General features: G+C 41.7%; 1 protein-coding gene across 2 annotated transcripts in view; it reads left to right on the forward strand.

Annotated features, from left to right (window-relative positions):
- Window positions 1-14,151, forward strand: part of GRK5 (G protein-coupled receptor kinase 5) — a 161,175-nt gene that overhangs the window by 125,160 nt on the left and 21,864 nt on the right. Inside the window, exons 5-7 of one of the 2 annotated variants that reach the window (XM_049810454.1) lie at window positions 7,658-7,758; window positions 10,711-10,803; window positions 13,898-13,961. In XM_049810454.1, the coding sequence (XP_049666411.1) occupies window positions 7,658-7,758; window positions 10,711-10,803; window positions 13,898-13,961 (258 nt within the window). Of the gene's footprint in view, window positions 1-7,657; window positions 7,759-10,706; window positions 10,804-13,897; window positions 13,962-14,151 lie in introns of those variants that run through there. The other variant, XM_049810455.1, reaches the window with a different exon arrangement.

Consider the following 14,151-nt stretch of genomic DNA (forward strand, 5'->3'; position numbering starts at 1 on the left):
CCATGGTTGGGCAAACAGAGCCCCGGCTGTGCCGTGCGCTGGCGTGTACCTGCTCCGAGGGCAGCAGTGCCGACCCCAGAACAGATACCCTGGGCCAGTTCTTGGGGTGAATCTCTAGCCACAAGTAGCAGATCAGCCTTGGAGGACAATTTCATGGCCTCTGTTTTGCCTTCCATTTCCTTTCCTGTTTGATAATACACATTACCTGAGCACATAAACTTGTCTTTCCTTGATTTTGCACCTTCCAGCGTGACTTGGAAATATATCTTTATATATCTATATATCTATATATCCAATATATCTAATATATCTATGTATCTATATCTACCTAGCCTCCCGTTTTTCTTGTAACTTCTCTAATTACAGTCCTCCTCATGACTCCTTATGAGTTTTTGCCTCAAAGGACTGAGGACAGTCACCCCTGATTGTCATACCATCGCTACCTGTCCTGGTAACCGCTGCCCCTGTTAGCTGAGCCTTCCTCAAACATCTGGAGAACAATGCGAGTCTACAAAAGCAACAGCAGAAGTGGCATTGCATGTGGCAGATGTCCCATCCTTGACACAAACCATTGCGCTCCGTTGTTGGTCTTGGGTCACGGCCATGTGAGTGCAAATCAAATGCAGCAACGTAATAGCTGGATGAAGCCAGTATTTCTAGGGTTTTGTGTATGAGCTCTTCTCATCCCATCATGCACCATCTCACACCAAAGTTCATTTTAGCTTGTTTCTTTCATAGTTTTGAGGTCTCTACTAGTAGCAATCTGTGCGGAGATTTGCAAATAGATTATATGTGGAAAATTGCTGTCAACATTTGAAAATACACATATCATTAAGACAGAAGTGCTTGGAACCGGAGACAGCTCAAAAAAAGTTATGGCTTGAACTTTTGTCCATTGACTGAAACATTTTTAATTGTTTGAAGCTAGTTTGTTGTGGAATGTTTTCATAACCTGAGACATAACATATGCTGCACATTATTTATTTTATGCAAGTGGCTTTTAAAATAACTCATCATGTTTCAGAACCATGGCTGCATGTCTGAAACTTGCCAGGAAAGCAGTTGTGTTTATGACAAAAGTTTGCATGAAGTCTATTCAATCTAAAGAGTGTGGTATCTTTCTGGTTCATAGAATTTTTGTAGTGATGAACAGTCATGCTTTAAGATACCGTGATGACTCATATCCACTGGCAAGAGTTGGCATATAATGAAAGCCTATAATGTATTTCTAGGTTCCTGTTCCTTATTCACTAATTGCAAGCTACAAATGGACTGATTTGGGGAATCTGAGCATCTCTAGCTTTCATTTATCTCAGTGAGACTTCTTTGATTTCAGTCACAGATGATGATCAACTCTTCTGCAAAACATGAACTCTTAACCTCCCTGTTCACTGTTCTGTAAAACATCAAGAGATTGCCACCTAGCTCATGAAGACTTAATCATGCGCTTTAGTATTTCGAGGTTCTTAGATGAAACACACTGTGTAAGGATAACCAATTACCTCTGGACTACGGACCCGCTCTGTTTCTTGCAAAGCCAGTCGGACCAAAGTCAATGCTATCCCTTCTTCTGATCTGAAGTTCAGGGTTCTGCAAGCTATTTCTTTTTTGCAGGAGACAATGACGATTGAGACAAGTATCTTAGAAGCAAGAGTGTTCATTTGCAAGGAAGATACTTATTCCTTTGCTCAGAGCTCCAGGTTTCCTCTGGTGAGCATTCAGCATACAAACTCTCCTCTTCATCTGTTCTTGGGGCCACACCATGTGCCCGTGTTTTACAGAGGAGTCCAGTGTTTTTTCAAAATCGTTGGTACAAAGGACTGGAAGAGGGCTCAAGGGCCTCTTGCACTGAACAGAGATCAAATACACTTAGATCATCAACAGATGTCTGTCTGCCCTCAGAGGTCTGAAAGACCTCTGAGAAGAGATTCCACAATATTCATATGCCTGTTCTTGTGCTTCTCTGTGTGAAAAATTAGAAAAAAAGCCTTGATATCCACTTAAGTGGATTCCTTCGCATCTTTCCCCCAGTGTAGAGCAGAACATGCAGAATAGTTGATCCCTGCCCTCTTTATTAAAAACATTGCTTTATTAAAAGACCTTTATCATGTTTCACCCTTACTTTTCCAGACTAAACAAATCTAGTTCCTCAATGCTTCTCTTCAGCATTTTTTTCCCCAAGTATGTTTCTCAGCCCTCCAGACACTTGGAGCTCTCATCAGCTTTCTATAGCTTTCTCAGATGGTGGTGACCCCAGCTGGATACGTGTCTCTAACTGGAGTCTCAGCACATCTCTCTCAGTTCCTTTTGTCGTCTGGGCACTTTTTCCCCCAGAAACAGCAGCGTTGAGCACAATAAACCAACTCTGCACATGCAGGTTTGTGTTGTGTATGCATCTGCTCTGGGCTCCGTACAGCTAGTGGAAATAATCGGAGTTGGTTACGCAGAGACACCTGCTGCTCACCCCACCCCAGTTTCAGAAAGGCTAACTCCAGCTGCTGCGTTGTCAGGAAAACGCTTTTGCTCACTCAAGTTGCAAATCTCTGCTAGCTGCCTGCTTTCGCTTCCACAGACTTGGAGGCAACACCTATAGTGTACTACATCTTGACCGAAGTCATAGATTTTAAATGTTTGGAAATTCTGTCTTAAGGCAAATTAGGACAAATAACATGTTTTAATGAAAAAGTAAAATTATCAGAGAAGATCTTCTGAATGCCTCCGGTGGTACTGCTGGCTTTGCAGCTTGTTTTATAAAGAATTTGATTAGCTGACAGTTCGATAAAAGGTCAGGTGTCCTCCACACAGTCACAGTGGAAACACCGTCAGAGAAATGGTGTAAGTACCATGGCAAACATACAGAGATGATTTTATGAGAAGGCTTATTTGTTTGCTATCCTGTTCAGTGAAGGTCAACAAATACTGTGTCTTGAAGGGCTGAGTGAAGTAGCCTGTAGCAAAACTGACAGAGTTGTCAAAAAAGGAGAGTTTACATTTTATAGTATGATGATGCAACATGACATTCAAAATAACAGATAATGGGGAGTTATAGCCTGGAAGCTTTCATCTGATCAGAATCATATTTCTCTTCTTTTCTGTACTTCAGCGAGGTGCCGAGTGCTGGGACACGGGCAATACCAGATGCAGCGCGGGCACGGCTGCCTGGCACGGGTCTCCTGGCATTCAGGCTGCCGGGGACAACTGTGGTAGTGCAGGAAAGAGCAGGTTGCGTTCGGCTTGCGATGCTCTGAGCTCCCACCAAGAACCTGGTATTTATGGGTGATATTGCATCCAGCTTCAAACCTGGCCACCGTGCTGTTTATCAGCAGTTGCGTCCTAGTGAACAGGAGAGGAAGGGGGAGAAGCCGCAATCAACCTCTCAGCAAAAGTGTCTTGCAAGCCCAGAGGCTTAATTTGGAAGGAACAGCGATCTCTGAATTTTTGTGGACATGAACACAACTAACCTTGAACAAGTGTGTGACATCTCAGCTGTTTTCATGCCACTTACTGAAACAGAAGAGCAGCTGGGAGGATCTCTTTTGTCTTTTAAATTAGAAAAAACCAACAATTAGAAATGGAGACTTTTTTCCCAGAGTGTGTTAATGGCAGTCAGAAGTAACTGAATATCCTTTTCTTGTTTCTCAGATAATCACTAATCCAATTCCTAGTTGCGTTCTTTTCTTAAAAAAATAAAGAGGGCATCATAAAACTGAGATGTTGTTTTACAAATAACAAAATATTTATACAAAGGTTTTCAGTTTCTGGCCATAAATGAGAAGATACAGGAGATGATAGATAGGAAATTTTGATTAAAACCTGGTGAAAGTAGTTTGGACTTTTGGCCTTTTATTAAACTGGTCAAAAAGGATAATGATATGAGAAAAATTTCTGTTATTGGATCAATTTAAGCACTTTTGTGCTGCCAGAGTCTCGGGCCACGAATCTGGTTTCGGTTCCATCAGCTTTACCCTAGTGTTACTCTGTTGACTTGACTGACATCATTTCTGATTTACTTTATCATAAGTGAGATCAAGAATCACTTTCTTTGCCTTCAGGAAACAGAATAGCCATTAGAGGAAGTATAGGACTGTACTTGTTAAAACTACCCAGCATTTTGTTTTGAATACAAGAAAACGTAACAGGTTTCTGCAGGTGTTTGTGAAGAGTTAGCAGAATATTCTTTGTCACACGCTCAGATACAATGGTCTTAATCATAGGGTACAGTTCTCCTAGCTGCCACAGGACATTTAACATGTTGGAAGAGGTGTCTCTGTTCCCCCGTAAAAGCAGAATTTGCTTTTACAGCCATTACCCATAATGCAGTGGGAGAATCGTGTTACTAACCATTTCATCGGGGCTGCAGAAATCTTTTGCACCTCTCCAGGGAAGAAGAAACTTTTTCTTCTGTAAGTGGCCAAAGTGTTACCTTTGGAAGCTTTCACTCTTGGGATCCAAATGCTTTCTTGCACTCACAACCTGTGCTACCTAATTGTTCTCCAGGGGAGCAAAAGTAGGTTAGTGGGTTGGGTTTTGGCTTGTAATTGTTTCTGGCTTGCTTTGAACATTTGAAGGCTGTAGATATGCACAGATTCAAACAGGAAAATGGCAGTCGTGGTTATTTCATGGGAGCAGCGGGAACAATGAAGTCTCAAGGAAAATCTCAAGAAGGATCATACAAAGACTCCCTAGAACTGTATGCAGAGTTGGAAAGGGTTGGGTAGGCTTCTCCCATACATGTGGTGCAGCTGCTCTGCCCTGAACACGATGAAGGGCTGCATAATGGCACCAAATGTTTTGCTGGGCCTACAAAACCTTTGGAAACGATCAGCTTGTGAAAAAAAAAGTGGGTTTTTTGTTATAGAAAATGAAGTGGTCTAGTAAAGTGCTTGCACTACACTGTGAGGCTTTAGTCCACGTACAGGATATTAGTGTATTTATGTCTTTACCTACCTTGATATTGTTAGCTTGCTCTCGATTCGTTCAGAGGAAGCAAAGACTCGAAGGTCAGCAGTGAGTGGTTTTGAAAAACCAAGTGTTGACTGTATATCTCCCACAAACTTGGAGAGAGGAATCACACTTTGTGCCATTTTTAAATACTTCCCACATTGTCTTACAGTTTCTTTTGCTCATTCTTCTCCCCTTTCCCTTTAAGAATTTCACTTCTTCTTTATGAAAAAGAGTTAGCTCATTATTTTTTTTAAATGTGCTTTGATCTCAGACAAAATTTGATGGAATTATTATTGTAATAATGCATCATGGGCATGACCTTCAACACTAACCTCAAGGCAGCTTACCTCCCATTGGGAAATGAATCCCCAATGGGAAATGAAGTTGCCTGGCATGAATAAGAATCAGGTCACTTGGTCTAAATTACTAATTATGGGCTTTAATACTTAGCTTTTGGATCCCAATCATGGTCGAGAAATGTAGAACAAGTTCTAGATTTAATTAGTAGTAACTTCAATTAGAGGCCCTAGTATCACTTTTACTGAAGTGCAACCTGCATTCACATCAGAAGACACCTGACTGACAGCAGTACAAAGACTATGGAGTTCAGTGGTGTTTCTGTACCCTATAAATCAGAGAGATGTTCAAGATAACCAGGTGTCCGAGCAGTGGACTCACGCAGCCATGTACAAGTTTTGGGCTGCCGATGAGCTTGTGTACACACCCCATTGAGTATGAAAATTGTAAAGTACAGGCATTAATTCATATGGTTCCTAGCTGAAATCAACTGAAATACTGCTGATCATTAGGCTTTAGTTCCTATCTGAATATTCCTTTAAAAGCCTTTTTTTTTTAATCTTTCCCTCTTTTTCCCCAGTAGTTTCAATGCAGCAGCTGTAGGACTGGATAACAGGACTTTTGAGGTTTTTTCCTCCTTCTTTCACTGCTTCACTCTTGCCTCTACTTATTCTCTTGAACTAAAACTGGGGACTTAGATTTAGTCATGGGCATCTACAGTGAAGAATTCTGTAAGTTGTCCGATTTACTGAGACTTGTTCTACAGTTCTCAGTTCCTGCCAACCTCAGTGGCCACACAAGCTGAGAAAATCTGGCTTTGTCTCAGACTCTTAATCTTTTAGATGATAATGTGGGGGCTCATTTACCTCTCAAGAAACTGTGAGACTTCTAAAGTATTAGCAATATACTCTGCAATTAAAAGTGGGTGTTCCCTAGATACCTTTTGCTGAGGAAATGGAGGATATGGAGGAAATGAGGAAATACTTCAGTGAGGTCAAAGATATCCAGCATGTTCTGCAGATTGTGTGTCAAGGTTGAATAGTGAAACTGCATTACGCAGCATGCACAGACAGTTCTGTAAACCATGTTCCCATTTAAAAACATTCAGGTGGAACAAACTTACTTTTTCATGTCACAACCAGGATCATATTCACATTTCAGAAGCGGGAAGGAAAAGATAAAAGACCTAATTCAGCTTTCACCATGCTGGAGATTTTCTGTGGCTCCACCTCTGCCCCTTCCTCTGTCCTCATTCCCAGTGTTTTTGAACTCTGCCTGCAAGGCATTTCAGTGCTTGCCAGGATTTCCCCAACTAAGGGTGAGTTAATGAGAACATCTGGCCAGGAATGAGTGATGATGCTCTGCGACCCACCCACTCAGCACATCTGGTGGTCATGGCCATGGATGGGGAACCTTACCGAGGGTGTAAGGCTTCGGCAAGGAAAGAGGATTTTGTCATCTGTGGCGGGGTTTATTGAAAATACCCAAATCCGATTGGTTATGTAAAGGGGCTTTAATGTGAATGGGAGAAATGTCTATAAATAAGTGTACACAGGCACTCACATACACACACACACACACATGCATATACACTCTTTTATATAACTACAGTATACTGTCAATGACTAAGAATGTAGACTGCCTAAAAACTGTCTTTATAGATAATTAGCCCCAAAGGCCCTAAACTGGTTAACCATCAAGGCACACTGCAAAAGACCTCTCTTTGGTAAGGGCTTTTTGAAGGGGCTGAATGTACATTCTCTCTAAAGGGAGGAAAGGATGAAAAGAGTTTATGTGCTCGGTTGGCAGACTTCCTTTTTGAAATGATTATTTTAAAACTGCTGGATTATTTTTGTCCTTCTAATGATGAATTAAGGTGTCCAGACACTTTTGTGAGCATCTTTTTATATTACTTATATATAAATCAATAAATACCAATGCTCTGCTCTTGTTTTCCTTTGCTGGTAAAAAAAAAAAAAAAAAGAAAAAAAAGAAAAGATGGATTTTTCAGACAGCACAATGAATCATCAATGAAGTGAAAACACTGGGCAAATTCTCTTTTGTTTAAGAGAATGGCCTGTACACAGTTCAGGCCAGCACATTTTTCATGGGATGCAAGGGAGCAGTTCAAAGAATTGGCAAGGAGCGGGTCCTGCATATTCATGAGGCTGGGCAAGGAGGTGAAGGTACAGGAGAAGGCAGAAAAGCAATGTGAGGATAGAGTGGAATGTGGAGCGAGTTACCACGGTATCCTATTTTACTGCTGTTTGACGTAAAGGTCCTTTGCTTTTACACAACCGCTGGAATTGAATGGAAGCAGCTCAGGGCATAAATAATGAATGTGTCTTTTACACATTAAGAAAGGAGAATCTGCACCTCGCCACAGAGATAATGTGCCCCTCTCTTCTCTCCCCAGTCTCCAGCCTGCGTTCCCGAAGTCAGTCAAGATCTTATCCAGCAGACAGAGGAGAAGCTCGAAAACAGCCCCTGCAAAGAGCTATTCTCTCACTGCACAAAGTAAGTATAACTCGATACCCAAAGATCGCAGGGCTGCAGTCAGCAGCTTGTAAGGAATGTGTCAGGTAGAGAGAGACATTTCAATTTGAACCTGAAGCACGTATCTTCGGCTTATGTTCATAATCCTACAGGCATAGCTGACAAGCGGTGAAGTCATTTCATCTGAACAAAATATAATAAATATTTCCATGCCATTATATACACTACACACAGGCACTTAGTGTTTCAGGTATTTGACAGAGTGTTCTAGCCAAGTAAACCAGCCATGGATTTCATGCTGTGTGAAAAGAGCTACAATGATAACGTATCCAAAGAAAACATCTCTGTTTCAAAGTGAATAAAAATTAAGTGGCTATACAGTCCATTTAGACAGAGGAATGTGCAAACTTGCTCTGCATGGCTTTTCCAGAAAATCTTCACCCGGAGAATGGGGCTTCTTTAATGCTTTCTGTCTGTCTGTGGCGTTCAAAAGAACGTGCGTTATTTCATCCTTTGTCTGGGAAGAGGCTTATCAGTTTTTGCAGCGGCGAGGCGATTTGTGCTATTATGCTCTAAAGCTCCAGGTATGCAATCTGCATTTGCAAACACTGACCAGAGTACGTTCACTCCAGTAGATCATAAACCAATAAAAATATGAAAAGGAGGGATCATCGCAAGCTGGCCCATGTGGTTTCTGGCTGAGCACGGTTTGTTTTCCCTGGATGATGTAATGGGGATTTGTAAAATTCGCTCCGCTGTCATTCATTGTTTTGACTCATTTCATTGACCTTTTCTGGTTTCAGTTATTCTTTGCGTTGGTAGGAGATGTGGGTTATTTCTGGCCTTCTCTTATAACATAACCAGTTTCCTTGCATTGGCCTGGTGTCATGTAGAGATGCTCGTATAACTTGCACCAGTTGTGTGTGCCAGTCCCAATGACAAAGGCAGAGCTGTGCTCAACACAAACCCCCCTGATGCCTGTTTCCAGTTCTCAAATCGGTTCGAAAGCTGACAGTTCCCTCTAAAATGCACTTTGTTGTTGCCAGAGAGGGGAACTAAAAAGCAAACAACTGCTGAAAGGCAGCTATTGTTCTTTAAAATACGTGCAGCTTTTAATTAACTGAATGGAATAGGCTGGCGTTGGACACCACTTAATTCAGGCTCGTATTCACCGACAGCCATTCCTTCATCTCAACTGAAACAGAGAAATGAGCCAGGTTTGAGACCTTGTTAATAAATAGGCTGATCATTTCACATGGACTGAAATGGGGTCAAAAGGAAGTTTTAAAAACTTGCTGTTGGTATTTACTAAATGTACTGAATAATGTTAATTTTGGAAGAGTTCACAGTCAGACCAAAAAACGGAGGCATACATACAAATATGAAGCCTGCTGTCCTGTAGGAGCAGGAATGGGGATGAGTTTCAGACACGTCTTCGTAGATAAGATCAGTCTGCGGGAGAAGTGCATGTATAACTCTAACTTCTGCTTTGACCTTTAATATTTTGACTGTCTGCTCCTGCCCCCCTCCAGTTTCCCCTATAATTTTGGCTTTGAATTTGGCCATTTGTTAAAGCTCATTAAGACTTACTTTTTTTATTATTTTGTAAGCCTGAATCCACATAGGGGAAACCGTATGATCTGTGTCCAATCAAAGCTAATGAAGACAACAACAATTTGACTTATGAATACTGAGTGTGTGCAATTACCTGCCTGTTCCAAACTGATGGTGCAAGAATTACAAAAAAAAAAAAACCTCAAACGGCTGAGAAATTCCAAAAACTTATGAATAGTAGCTCATGAACAGGGAGGAGCTAAGCTGAGGAGACACGTTATTCCTGGTGAATTGTTTGCTCAGGTCTAGAACTGCTCCAGGATAAAACATAGATTATCCATTCCTAAACTAGAGTAGTCCTTCAGAGAGGATTTCCTTCTCCAGCAAAGTCTGGAAATGTGTCTTATATATCTTCAAATACCTGAAACACCCTTAGCTACAGACACAAAAGTGTCTGTATATACCACGACAGAAACACCCATTTCCTGTGGGCATTTTTCACCCAAACCCAAGTTTTGTCCCCACCAATGCTGCCAGCAGAGGTGGATGCAGTAGCCCCAGTAAGCAAGGCAAGAACCAAAACCAGCAGGTCAGCAACCCTCTGTGAAAGATTGTGACCGCCTCCATCTCAGGCAGCTCTCTCAGCTAGCCCATCTTTTCTTCACTCTCAACCCTTCGCCTTTCTTATGGGATGTCTGTTGGTCTCTGGCTGCTTGTTACCTGTCACAAGCAACTTCTCACATTTGCAGACTGGCCTTTATTATTCCTGTATTCCTTTGGTTATGCAGAAGACTTTGCAACCACTGCATGAGCCCAGAATTCTTTTCTTGATCCAGAAACAAATCCACATCCCTGTTCAGGCTTTCTTTCCTCTGTTTTACTCTACAAAGCACATAGCTGTTAGGAAAAGCCCTTTGACTTTAATCACAGTTACTACTTCTTCTGTATAGCAGGAATTGAAACTGATTTTTTTGCTGAAAGTAACTCCTCTGATGGTCCCTTTTTGACAGAAATGGGCTTCAGCCACAAATTTTTAATCCAGATGTAAACATCCCCCAAAGTTTTGGAGCTCAGTTCCTGAGGGTGTTAAGTTACTAACAGAAGCAAAGGCATTTGTTGTATGGTGACTAACAGCCTTTGTAAAAGTCCATTGAAGCCAGTGGGAGACGCCCTGTTAATTTTCAGCAAGCATAACCAGTACATACTACTATTCAGCTTGTATAAGGCCTCCTGTTAAGAAATACATCAAACATAACACTTTGTTCCTAGATTGAAACCATGAGTAAAATAAAGTGCAAAATAAAGTAGAAGTATGATCCTACCATACAAAAAGTCTGGATTTTCTCCTCTTGTTTTGTTTCTCTTTTGCTCCAAGTTCAGGATTATAAAATGCTTATATATCCTTTTCATCTGAGATAGATCTGTCCTTGACCACCTCAGTGGGGAACCATTCCAAGAATACCTAAACAGCATGTACTTCGACAGGTTTCTCCAGTGGAAGTGGTTGGAAAGGTAAGTGTCACAATTTATTTTTTTTTCTTAATTAAAAATGCATACAAAAGGTTTATTTCCACTTTCCATGCAAAGTCTGTAGAACACACGCAAAATCTGACAGCTGAGATAGTATGTTTGCTTCACTTGCCTTCAAGATAAAGACAATTTGGCCTTTCTTCAGCATTACCAATGCCTCATCCTAACGCTTGCAGTTTATGGCCCTCTCTGTGCAGCAATTCTCTCCCTCTTTCCACTGTTCTCCTTCAGGAAGGTCCATCAAGACTCATTCCCCATTTCCCTGAGCTGTACTCGAGGGAAGCTCTCCCAGAGAGCTCCAGGAAGGTTTTCCTAATTTTAGCATTTGCTTTTAAGTCTTCATTGTTAGAAGGTTCAAGAAGAGGTAATGGCTTTGGTCACAGGAAGATGCCATATAGAAAAGTCATGTTTATTTTGGCATAAGACTCAGTTTAACCAGGAGCTGAATCTCCGGCTGTGACCATCCAACGAGTGCCATTGGTGTCTGGGGTATGGATAGTGCTCTTTCATCCTCCGTGAGTGTCCTTACACCCATAAATACTCCTCAGCCGCTCCCTTCTCTCTTTAAGGACATCGCACTTCTGAAGGTGAAATGCTCCAGCAAGCAGCTTGGGCACCTTTTTTTTCACAGTATGCTGGTGCATGGCAAGTGAATAGGAAAAAACGTAAAGCCTATGAAAAAAAAGGAATCCAAATCTCCTGTGATCTGGGAAATATCTGTGGCCAATTTCTCTGTAGACCCTGTCACCACGAGCTACTCACGGCACAGCTTGAAGGACACATTGCACTTTTTTATAACCGACCCTTGTGCAGCTGTAATGCTAAACGTAAGATACACATCCAGTGTACACCGTACCCACGCAAGACTGAAGCAGATGCTGCTCTCTAGGGAAGTAAAGAATAAAACAGAAATCCGCCCCAAAACACCAGGGAGCCAGTTTTGGCTTCCAAAGTGTTGGCTCAAGTGTTTGGCCATTTAATGGTATTAGGTACATTAGGCACATTCGGCATGATTAAAGTACATTCAGAAACTTCAGTTGTCTTCCTGTTCGGCTACGCTCTGAATATGGTGACTTTTCGTCTGGACCAGTTATCACTATTATTAAATCACTGTAAACAGACAAAAATATGGCCTATAGGTCCTCGCACCATATTTATTGGCTAGACTTTTCTGAGCACATTTAATAACCAGGCAGCCTTAGTGGGTATTAATTTGCAAGGAAAGGGGCCTTTGCCTTCTCCTTGTCAGTGAGGGCTGCGACAGATGTACACTGCTGGGTAACAGTGACCTTGAGTTGGAAGCCCCGGGTTCCACAAATGGAATTAATTACGGCAGATGAGTTAGGGCCAGCTCCATGAGCGGTGTGCATCAGCGTGATGCCTCGGACATCAAAGGAGCTGTGCCAGTTCCTCTCCCTGGAAAGCTACAAAGCTGCTGCACAAGAGGGAAGGGAAGCGGTGGGCAGAGGGGAGAGCCATTTCATGCCAAGACATGCTCCACATGCCGTCTTTACTGAATCCAGCATTTACTCTTCCATTTCAATTAAAAAAACATCAGCTGATTCATCTCTAGCCAGGCTATTTCCTATCTATTTTCACATTTGGGGTAAGGAATTTTCTGAAATGCTTTGTGGATTTATTTTTTTTTTTCCATTCCCCCAACAAATGTGACAAGCTATGGGATATGCTTGGCTTACGAAGCTGGGAGAACTGTTTTTAGGATTAGCAAAGAGATGTTAGTAGCACGGAGTGATCAACGGCTCCTTCTGACAGCCTGCTGGCTCCAACGGAGGAGTCATACAGTCCATTTATTCCACGGACATTGCTGAGCATGTAGTTATTACTGCTAATTGTTGCTTTTAACCCCAATAGCATTTGCAGTATCCTCACAGAAGGCTGAAAATAGCATCTTTTCCTCTTCTAGTTTTGGCTTTCTGTGTATTTTTCTTCCCCCACTTTTAAAAACAACAATGAACATAAATGAAACGATTCACTTTAACATTTCTTCCTTATTGTCATCAACCTCATCATCCCTGTTGTGGGAACAGCCACGTTACTGCGCTCCCTCTGCCGGCTGGCCGCCCGCCAGAGGAAAACAAAGCTCGTAGGAATATTCATATCAACTGCTAATATAATTGTAAACTTCGGTGATGGAGTGGTGGATACAAAATCGGATCTCTCTGAATCTAGAGTTCTTCTTCTGCCACATCATAAAACTTTCAGGGTAACAAAGTGTAAGTGAGATGTAGGGCTGGAGCCATTTTGGTAGAGCAGAATTTTGTGGGAATCCTGTGAGATCGGAGAGCGATCATGTCTAGTGATCATTAAGGAGCACTCTGCCCTCAGAAAGAAAGACTTATTTACCCCTTAATTTGGCCCTTAAAAGGAAAAGAGATGCTTTTGTGCCTTCTTGCCAGTGATGCTCTCCCAGGAGGCTGGTACCCCCGGTGGGGCCGGACTGGCTTGGAGCTCGGCTCCCTGCTCTCCCCTCCTGCGAATGGCACCGAAACCCACCTCTCTGGTTCCCGGGATTGTTTCTTTCCTTGTTTCACATCAGTTTCCTGTTTTGTTTAAGGTCGAGACACCAGAAATATTTTCTGGTGGATTGAGTTTTTTGGATCTCTTTGTCTCATCTTGAAGACCAAACAAAGCAATAGTCTTCGGCCAGCACTACCCTTAAAGAATTTGTATATATCATGAGAATTAATATCTTGTTGGAAGCTCTCGGGCCTCCTCTTTGCTTCACAAAGGCCAAAGCTATATAACGGAGATTCAGAACCCTCCTTGGTCCTAAGACGCTAGCAGAAATTATACTGATGACTCACTAATGTGTTGTATTTTATTACAGCCTAATATGTTGGAATTGAAAAGTTCAAGCCATACATAGTATTGAAGTAATGTAATTACATCATTATATATTGTATTATATAATATGATTACCTTGAAGTAATGTGATTATATAATATTTATCTATTTTGCTTTTCAAAAGTATGCTCTGAAATAAATAAATCACAGAGAGTGCATTAAATGTAGTATGTCTTTTTTTTATTTATTGTTTTTTTTCCTCTTCTTCTAGGCAACCAGTAACGAAAAACACGTTTCGGCAGTACAGGGTACTAGGGAAAGGTGGCTTTGGGGAGGTGAGTAATTCTGAAAGTTTCTGTTAAGAGCGTTTCTTACTTCTCAGGCACTGCAGGTTACAGGAGCCTGATGTGACAGAGGCTGTTTTTCGTTAATTGCTGACAGTTTTACTTAGCCTCTCATGACACTGTAATCTCAAAAGAACACTTTTGAGAATTATATTGTATTCGACTGTTGCATTCACGGTGG

The sequence above is a fragment of the Accipiter gentilis genome, chromosome 9 (genome assembly GCF_929443795.1).
Source record: "Accipiter gentilis chromosome 9, bAccGen1.1, whole genome shotgun sequence".
NCBI lineage: Eukaryota > Metazoa > Chordata > Aves > Accipitriformes > Accipitridae > Astur > Astur gentilis.